This window comes from Phalacrocorax carbo, chromosome 3, assembly GCF_963921805.1.
Source record: "Phalacrocorax carbo chromosome 3, bPhaCar2.1, whole genome shotgun sequence".
Lineage (NCBI taxonomy): Eukaryota > Metazoa > Chordata > Aves > Suliformes > Phalacrocoracidae > Phalacrocorax > Phalacrocorax carbo.
Window position 1 is genome coordinate 1539374 of NC_087515.1, and position 10017 is coordinate 1549390.

The following is a 10017-nucleotide window of genomic DNA, read 5'->3' on the forward strand; positions in this document are numbered from 1 at the left end:
TAAAACGAAAGAGGAGGGGAAGAAAAAAAATAAAAGAAAACCAAAGAAGATGGTGACTTTAATTTCCAGCACAAAGTCCCTGCGCTACGAACACCTTGTGCGGTGCCACGCGGGTACTGCAGAGGTGCGGAATCGAGCCTTTTACAAAGAATAAAAGCAAACCCTGCGACCTTTCGTGTTTTCCTTCAATTAAAAGCCTTATCATACTCAAAGGGTCAAAGCTGCCGGCTCCCCGGCCGCGTTTGCCCTGCAGGCGGCCGCCACGGCGCCGCTCAACGGGGATGTCACATGCGAGTCCCTGCGTGTGGGCACAGGAGGCGCGTGATGCTGCCGTGGGGTTTGAAACGTGGCGAAGGAGCAGTAAGACCTGCTACACAGTCAGGGGGGTTTAAAAGCCATAGTGTGGGACGGCTGAGAGGAAAAAACGGTAAAATAAGGAAAACAAAAATAATAAAATAAGGAAAACAACAAATATTAAAACTAGAAAGCCCCTCAGCAGGCAGAGCAGCATGAGTCAATGTACAGGCAAGTCCCCACCTGCAGCAACACCACGCAGATTTTAGTTCAGACCACTCCAAGCATAACCACCACCTCATTCACAAAAGACGGCAAACCGGACACGGCAGCAAAACGCTCCTCCCTGGAGTGAGGGATCTCTGTATCACAACAGCGTACAACGAAAACAAAAAAGAGCAATCACGGAACGAGCGTTTACTTTTAAGCCTTTTTTTAAGGGTGAAAGGACAGCCCAAGCATCCCCCTCTCCGCCATCCCAAAGCAATCCGATTCGGGCCATATTTGGTGCAGTAAAATCATGCTTGTGCATGCCCCATGGAGAGAAATTACGCTGTTTACACCGATATGCAAACTGCCCTCCCCGCTACGGGGGCGTAACGCGGGCGGTCCCGCAGCATGGTGCTGTCGCCATGGAGGGACGATGCTCGAGCAGCCCCCGACCATGCATGCCTCCCACCCTGGGCATCCCTGCGCCCCGGGGCATCGGGTCCCCGCACAAGTGGGATTTACCCACCCGGGACCTGCCCCCCACCAGCACGCCGCTAAGCCCACCGCACTACCTGACCGCCGATATGGCGGGGAGCAAGCAAAAAAAAAGCCAACCAAACAAAAACCCCAACAGGTTTAGAGAGAATGCAAAAGAAATGCCAAAGTTGGCTTTTCTTTAATGAAGAGGTATAAAAAAAAAATTGGGGAGTTGAAACAAGACATTTTCCACTTCTGCAGGCAGCTCGGGTGCATGCGGCAAAGCTTGGGGCATGCAACGGTGGCCAAGCGATGCACCACCCTCTGCCGGCAAAAGCCTCGGCGTGGAGCTGGTCTCCACGGCCAGAGGGCCCCGTGGCCATCTCCGCCCGCCGGACCCACAAGCTTTCTCGGGGCAAAGAAGGGCTGAATGGCAAGTTGTCCGATTCCCCTCTGCCTTGCCCAAGAGACAGTCCCTGGGGTGTGACGCACAGGGCGCACCAGTGGGGAACGTGATGGGGAACATGCGGCTCCGACCCGTCCGACAGCTCCGACCTGCCCGGCAAGTGCCGTTTTGGCAGGGCTCTTAGTTCCCCATTTCTAACCTCACGCTTAAAGGGCAAACCCCAGCGAGCGGCAGAGCCAGGCGTGCTGGGAAGGTGTCCTACCTACCCCCTCCTGCCAAAGGGCTCTGCCCTCTCCTCCGGAGCAGCCGGACCGCTCGCAGAAGGAAGAGACACCTTTCTACAAAACAACCACCAAGCACATCGGGGACAATAATTCCACGGCAATCGCTTAAATGCTCTGAAACCTTCTCACTTCTGGGTGCACCAAGCGAGAATTCGTCAGATGCTAATTAAACCAGGTACAAAGTGTTTTTAGGGTCACGCATGACAGCCTCTGCTCGTGTCATCTAGCAAGCAGGACATGGTCCTCTCTGTTTCAGTTCTCTCCCCAGGGTAGCAGGTTGGAAGCTCGGCCACGGTGCTGGGAACCACCTCACGCAAACCAGAGTGATGCTCTGCGACTGGGCACCCGCATCCCACCCTGCTGCTGGCTTCACACCTGCCCACTTGGACCCATGGGGAAAACCCCTTCCCACCCCTCCTCTGCCAACCCCCCATTAAATTCCTGCCCTCTTAAAACACCAGGCAGCATGGATCATGGTTTTGTACGGGGCGGCGCAACATGCCTGGTGCGGATTTCCAGCATCCACGGTCCCACATGGGGCAGCACCGATGGAGCCGGTCCCCACAAGATAGTGGGGAGGGCATTTCTGCTCCAGAAGGTGCTCAAAGGGCCAGCCTGCACTCCAAATTTAAGGCACCACTCCAGCAGTCAGCGAGGAGGGATGGCACAGCACTCCACGTTCCCGAGAAGCCTCCAGCGAGGCGATGCAGAGGGGCTGCGCAGAAGGAGCTGGACCGCAGCAGCCTGGCACCCATTTTGGGAGAGCCCCTGCCTACAGGCACCCGCCAAACGGACCCTGGGAGCGGCAAGGAAACACGCTGCAGGAGTGACTCACGAGCAGGGAGGATGGATAAAGATCCGGGCAGTCAGCATTTCGTCACCAACGCCGCTACCTAACGTGCTTCTGACTCCTCTTTCCCACAGGCGAGCGCAAGGGCGAGTTGACAGACCAGAAGCCACATGCACGAACACGCAGCCACCAATAAAATTCAGCAGGGAAGTTACTGGCTAACATTGCTCTTCCCAGAACTACTGTTACCTCATCTCCCTGGGCTGTTTTGTTTTAGGGTTGTTTGGGGTTTTTTTTTTTTTTGCTTGGTTTGGGGTAGGGGTTTGCATTTGCATTAGTGCCACCTATTTTTATTGCAACACCGAAAGGTGAGAGAGTTCACACTCTTATAAATACATGTGTTTCAAAATGGCTCCGGCAGATTCTCTGTAAGACAAATAACCTCAGACTGAGTCCATCCCTCCTCCTTATTTGCAACTACGCTTCACACAGGCGATCCTGGGCAGCAGGAATCTGGGAGTCAGGCACAGAAACCTGCTCCATTTGCTCCTAAAAACACTGGAGCAGGCACCCAACCGCTCCCCAGCTCCCAGGTGGGCACTGCTTCCAGAGGGGCTCTTCCCAAGGCCACCCCAACAATACCCCAACACACCCACACTTTCTCTGCTCCTTAAAACTTTCTCTGCCTCTTAAACTTTTAGAGGTTTCTTCCTCATTATTGCCAGGTCCACTCCTAATCCAGCAACACACTTGGGTTGCTACAAAAGATACTGCGAACTTCGCACCCGAAAGCCTCAAGTGCCAGTTTAAAGGTTATTTTTAATTGATTTAATGACGCTGCAGCAGACGACTCGCCGGCGCAGGCAGCACACCCCGGCGTCCAGGCAAAGACAACCACCCGCGCATCCTTTTCTACATTTGAGTGAACGAAACATTCACCACAGAACCAGTTTTCAGAGATGATTAAGCTTTTCCTTTTTAGAGACCGTGCGTAAAGAAATGGAAAGTAAAAAGATGAAAGTTACCCTTCTTGGACAATAGGAGGCATTGAACTCGTCTCCGATGCGCCGCAGCTCCTGTGCAATCCAGATTTCGGGCTGTATGTCTTCCACTAGCGAGTGAGACTGCCCCCGGGAAGCTGCACGGAACAAAACCAGAGCATGTGAAACAGATGAACAACAACAAAAAAAACCCCACTCTATTAAACTTGGCAAGAGTCGATGGACTACTACTTTTTAAAAATTATTATTTTTTTTTTTAATATACATTTTTAAAATACAGTTCCTAGGAGTTGCGCAGCGGCCAGGCTGCAAAGGCCTGCACGCTGTATGCCGCGACTTGTTGCATAAGATGTGCATTGGAGGAGAGGCTTTTATTCCTTATTGGTTTTATTTTATTATTATTAGGGTTTTATTCCTTATTGGTTTTATATCATCATTATTATTAGGCTTCCCTTAGGAGCATCTCCTCTGGCACATCCAAGCATTAGTCCCCTCTTAAATAGGGAGGAATGCCGAGATGCCACTCCCCAATTTCTTTCCCTGGCAAAACCTTCTCTTCCCTCTCTTTCTAAATAATTTTATTTTCTTGCAGGCACAGCAGCAACTTCTTCTCTAACCTTAGAAAAACTCTCTGTCTGGACAGTTTAATTGAATTCTCACATTTCTTCCCCAAACAGTTCTGAAGTGCTCAACGAGAAAGGGAAAACGATTGGTTTTGTCGTACTGAGAAAAAAAGCCAGAATTGGATTTGTACGCCGAGAAACCATGCTTCCAGCAAACCGAAGGACTTTCCGTCTGCGGGAGGGAACCGGGACGCTCGCCTCTCAAACACCATCTTCCTGCACTTTAGCAGAAAATAAACGCGACGCTAGAAAACAGTGCTGGCTTATAAAAGAAAGACAAAAACAAAACAAAGAGCTAATGCATCAATTATACTGTACTATATATAGCTAGTTTAGTCTCCATTTTAAGAAGTTACTAGACACGTGATAAAGCCACCACGCAATCCCCCAAATAGCCGGGGGAGAAAGAAGCAGCCTGTGACCCAGGCAGGACCTCGTACAGTACTTATGCTGCCTCTTCCCCCTCCCACAAACCCAAGCACAGGATCCGAGCAAGAATCATAGCCTTAAGGAAAAAAAGCCAAACACAGAAAAAGCCCAAACAACCCCCCAAAAAAACCACCGCACAAAACAAAACAGAGCGTTTTGGCACGACAGCTTAGAAGGAATCACAAGGGAATAGAAATAGCTTCCAATCTCAAAATATTCAAAGGATTAGTGGGGCAGTAAAAAAAAAGTAAATTAAAAATTTTAAATAAAAGCCTGGCTCCGACCTGACTGGAAAATGTATTTCCGAGCCAAACTAGCGCTGCTTGGCTCGAGGATCTGTTTTGTTTTCATGCTGTAGTAGCGCAGGAGTACTACCCGCCGCCTGCCCGGGGATGGCCCCGGCGTATTTATTTTCCTCGCTGGTGAATGAAACGCGGCGCAGCCCTCGCGATACTCCACCCCGGCGCTCCGGGAACGCAAACAGGATTTCGGCTGGGGCGGGGCGACCATCCAAAATCCCACCGCCGTCACTAGAGCCGGCCCCGGGCTGCCTTTCCTGGCAAGAGCTAAGCTAGGGAGGGGAAAAAAAGGGGTGGGGGAAAAGGAAGACAGGACAAAAAGATGCAGAGACACCCAGGGATGCAGAGAACACTGCCAGGGGGAGGGGTACCACCCCTTCTCCATCCTTCCCCCATTCTCCATCCTTCCCCCCTGCCCCAACATCGCACCCAACAGCTCATCCGCTCGAGCGATGAAGGCTGGGGTTGGTGGCTGAGAGCGAAATCGGGCTGAGGTTTTCAGAAAGGACTTTCTGTGGTGCTGCCGAACAGCAGCGTCAAAAGGGTCCAGTCATAACTGGTCGCAAAACCTGTCAGAGGTGTTTTCGGGGGGCCCCCAGTCATACTGCGAGCTGGCACCCGCCACCAATGGCGAGATGGCTGCCACAGGGACAAACCGAGAGGCCACCAGCACCCCCGGGATACCTGCATCTTGCTCTAGCCCATGGGATGCTCCAGCTGGGGACAGCATGGCAAAGCTGCGGTCCCAGCTTAGAAACAAACAAAAAAAACCAAACCCACCCCCAAAAAACCCCAACTAAACCAACCCCAAACTGCACCTCCACCTCCCAGGCTTGGTCATCCAAACCCCCTGGGGAAAAACCCCTTGGAGAGCAGCTCCAGATGAACTGCACGCAAAGCTCAGGGAGAAAACTACTGTGGCTCCAAAACAAGAGCAACATGAATGACACCACCAGCGTCTCGGCTTGAGGTTCCCCCCTTAAATTCACCTATTACACCCAGACGATCTCCTCCACAGGCAAGGAGAGGTTCACACTGCTTCTCTCCCCTCTTCCACAGCACAGGAGAACACACCCGGATCAAATCAGCACCGGGAAAACCCATTTACAGAGCACTTGCACACACCTGCTCCAAATACATCCCCCAAACCAGCGTGCAAGCCCTGCACTCCTGTGCCTTTAGACAGAGCTGCTGTTTGAACAGAAAACCCAACCAAATGAAACCATCGGCTCCCGTTAAGAGCCAAAGACTTGAAATACTCGTCTAAGATTCACACAGCCCCACCAAAGGGCAGGTTTCTCATCTCAGGAGGCTTTATGGCGAGTGGTCCCACAGGCACGCCATCCCCACGCATGACAAAGTCATCCCTGCTCCTCTCCTACTCATCCCCAAAAGCATCTTCCCAGATACGCTGAGCACTGCACCGCTTCCCACCTCCCATCCCGCAACATCCCCTCGCCGCTTTTGTCTCATTTCCCCCCCAGAAAAATGGCTTTGGAGGTGGCCAGCTGAGCCCCACACTGTCAGAGAAGCAAGACACCCCGAAGCACCGCTGCCCACCACCTCCCTCGTCAGGAAGAACTCTTCCTCCAGCATTTAGCACTCGCTCACACACCTGCACACAACCAAAAGCATCCCGTAATTCCCCAGGGCTGCCTCCACCTTTTTTGTCTGGCAGGGGCACCTTCAGCGCTTAATTGTTATTTGGGCCGTCATCGCTGAGAACTTTGGGGAAGGTTTTATGAGGCTGAGAAGAGGCAGCTTCGGGGCAGAGCACGAGCTTGCTGTGCTCGATTAGCCTTGGAAACAGTCCACCGCTGCCCGCGGGAGAGAGGCTGAGAGCACCTATCACACACAAACCGCTCCAGCTTACAGGAAACGCTTGTTTATTATTATTATTATAGTAGGCCACTTGCTTATGCTTCCTAGAGAAGCTCTCCATCTCGCAGCCCGCAGTCAGTGCCTTACAACAGATAAAAATCAGCACATAAAAAAAAAAAAACACACAACAAAAAACAAGTTATACCCTTTGCTTCCTCGTAGAGGGACTGACCCATTTCCGTGCGGAAAACTTAACGGCACGCATCCGGCAGGACACTGCCAAGGCAAGGGGACCGAGGAAGAGGTGCTCAGGGCAAACCCACAGGCCTTTCTCGAGGCGAGCTGCACGGTAAAGTCGCAGCCTGGGAGTTGCAGTCCCTGATCGGGGATAAAACAGCTCTGCAGATCCGCGCTCTCAGCTTAATCGTGTCTGAGAGTAGCCAAGGGTCCCATTTAAATAGCTCAAGTATTTTCCATTTGCTTATAGCTGTTTAGGATGATGCCCCTAGCAACGATAACAGAACAAAGGCCCCAGTAAAACCAGCGTTTCAACAGCTTTCCTACGGTGATGAAAAAGCAGGAGCTCAGAAAAATCAGGGAGAACCTCAATTTCTTCCTGGAGCGCCAAAAAAGAAAAGTCACTCGCTGCTAAGACGTTGGCTGCGGCTCTCCCTGCCGAGGAACTCCAGCATCCCTGCCTGGCTGTGCCACGTGTGTTTGCGCTATGCGAGGTTGTGAAACTTGCATTAAGCTGTAATTACTGCAATAATGTCAGAAAATCTTTCCTAAGGGCATATTACAGTAAGCCCTCTGCAGCTGTAACCACAGCCATTAACCAGGGAGAGCAAAAAAGAAAAAAAAAAACCAAAACAAACCTTAAGAAAAAAAAAAAAAAAAGATGTTTTGATCATGTAAAGCTCGGCGTTGGTGTTTGTTATCCCAGGAGAAGCGCTACCGGCGCCACACCTCTCGTGGGAAGGCACCCACCTTCTCCTGGCTCCCGGCAGAAGTTAAAGGGTTTCCTCCAATTAAAGGGAATTGATCACGAGAGGGGAAAGGCATCGCTGGATGGCTGGAGTGGCTCCGGCAGGCGCGTTGTCTCTGCCACTAGAGGCTTCAACCCAGCCTTACCAGGTAAGCCACATGTAAACACACGCCCGCCCGCCACCACGCTGCTTTCAAGCACCAATTTCGGGTTTTGCCAAAACAAGCGGGAGTTTTGTGACCCTAGCACCTATGACACCACGTGCCTTGTTTAGAAAGAAACAGGAGTAGGAGAAAAAAAGAAAAAAAAACACAGAGCGAGAAGTCACTTACCTCTCGGCAGTGCACAAACCCTGGCGAAAAGCAGCGCATAAAGCCTTGCGAGAAGCGAGCCCTGACTAGGAAGCTGGCTTAAACAACTTTGTCCCCTCCTCCCCGGGCAGGGACTGACCTATCCCGGAAAAGAATAAAAATCATAATAATAATAATTTTTTAAAAAAAAGGGCTGGAGGAACGGGTGTTCCCCAGCAGCACGTTTGCTCGGCGGGCCCGGCCAGCTTGCAAAAATCCCACACCCCCCGGCCGGCCGGGCGAGCGTCCAGCCCGCCGCCGGCCCCCCGCACGCCCCGCAGCTCGCCCTGGCGCGAGGCTCCCGGCGGGGCCTTTTGCGGGTGCGGCGGGTGCTGGGGGCACGGCTGAGCCGGGGGGGGGCACGGCGGGACACCCCTCCGGCGCGGCGGCCGGCGGCATCCCGACAAGGAGACGGCGCGGGATGCGGGAGGCGTTGCTGCAGGTGCGCGGCGGCGTCGCCTCGCTAGGAAGTGTCGCTTTTTGCGTCTTTTAAGGGAAAAATAAACACGCTGAAGGTGGGGAAGGTGTTGCTGCCGGGGGTGAGGAGGATGATGATGAGGGGAGCCTGGAGGGCTGGCTGGGTGCGCTCCCGTCGGTGCAGCCCCGTCCCGTCCACCCCCCCACCCCCCCAAAAAAAAAAAGACCTTACCCATGGCGCTGAGGCAGTGGCTGAGGGCCTGGCAGGGCGGGCTGGGGGTCTGCGTGGCCTTGTCGCAGCTGAGGGGCGCGGGGCTGCGCTCGGCGTCGAAGGAGAAGTACCCGCTGGAGGAACGCGACAGCAGCGGCGACCTCCGCACGAAGATGAAGAGGGGCGATCGGGTGGCGAAGGGCCCGGGGCTGGCGGGCGGGCCCCGGGGCGGAGGCCCCGCCGCGGCGGAGGAGCCGGGCAGGGCGGCGGGAGCTCCGGGGCGCAGCTGCGCGGCCGGGCCCGGCCCCTCCGCCGCCGCCGCCGCCGGTGGAGGCAACCGCCCGCCCTCGCCGTCGCGTTGCGCTTTCACCTCGGGGGGCTGCTTGGCCATCGGGGCTGCCTGCGGGCGGAGCGGGGCGGCGTGAGGCGAGCCCGGGGGAGCGGGAGCGGCACCGGCGGCGGCCCCGGCCCGGCCCCTCCCGCCCCCTCGCCCGGCCCCATTGTTCTGCCGAAAGTGCTGAGGCGGCAGCTCGGCTCCGCGCCGCCCTCCCGCCCGCTCCCCCCCGCGCCCGCCCTCCCGCCTCGCCTCACCTCGGCCGCGCGCCCTCCCCGCCTCGCCTCGCTCCCCTCTGCCCGGCGCACGGTGCTCCCCGCGGGCGGCGGGGCGGAGCGGGGCGCCCGGCCGCGGGCTGCCGGCGGTGTGCGGCCCTGCGCCTGCCCCGGGCCCTGCGCCGCCTCCGCCGCCGCCTCCTCCTCCCGCCGCCCCGCCCCGTGTTTACAGCGCCGCCGCGCCCCGCCCGGCCCGGCCCGGCCCGGCCCGGCGCTCGCTGCCGGAGCGGGGTGCACCGGGTACACCCGCACCCCGGGCGCTCCCGGCACCCCGGGTACACCCGCACCGCGGGTACACCCGCACCCCGGGCGCTCCCGGCACCCCGGGTACACCCGCACCCCGGGTACACCCGCACCCCGGGCGCTCCCGGCACCCCGGGTACACCCGCACCCCGGGTACACCCGCACCCCGGGCGCTCCCGGCACCCCCCCGGGTACACCCGCACCCCGGGTACACCCGCACCCCGGGCGCTCCCGGCACCCCGGGTACACCCGCACCCCGGGTACACCCGCACACCGGGCGCTCCCGGCACCCCCCCGGGTACACCCGCACCCCGGGTACACCCGCACCCCGGGCGCTCCCGGCACCCCGGGTACACCCGCACCCCGGGTACACCCGCACCCCGGGCGCTCCCGGCACCCCCCCGGGTACACCCGCACCCCGGGTACACCCGCACACCGGGCGCTCCCGGCACCCCCCCGGGTACACCCGCACACCGGGCGCTCCCGGCACACACGGCACACTGGGTACACCCGCACACTGGGTACACACGGTACACCCGCACACACGGCACAGTGGGTACACACGGTA

The 10017-nt window shown here is 56.6% G+C and overlaps 1 protein-coding gene across 3 annotated transcripts in view; it reads right to left on the minus strand.

Annotated features, from left to right (window-relative positions):
* BCL2L11 (BCL2 like 11) overlaps positions 1 to 9337 on the minus strand; it is a 13082-nt gene extending 3745 nt beyond the window's left edge. Inside the window, exons 1-4 of one of the 3 annotated variants that reach the window (XR_010371917.1) lie at positions 9189 to 9337; positions 8619 to 8997; positions 4187 to 4306; positions 3487 to 3599 (exon numbers count right to left, since the gene is read on the minus strand). Coding sequence is in view for 2 of the 3 variants with exons in the window: in XM_064445552.1 (XP_064301622.1) it covers positions 597 to 656; positions 3487 to 3599; positions 8619 to 8988 (543 nt within the window). In the remaining variant the exon portion in view is untranslated. Of the gene's footprint in view, positions 1 to 5; positions 657 to 3486; positions 3600 to 4186; positions 4307 to 8618; positions 8998 to 9188 lie in introns of those variants that run through there. The other 2 variants (XM_064445552.1, XM_064445551.1) reach the window with 2 other exon arrangements.
* Between the last annotated feature and the right edge of the window lie 680 nt (positions 9338 to 10017).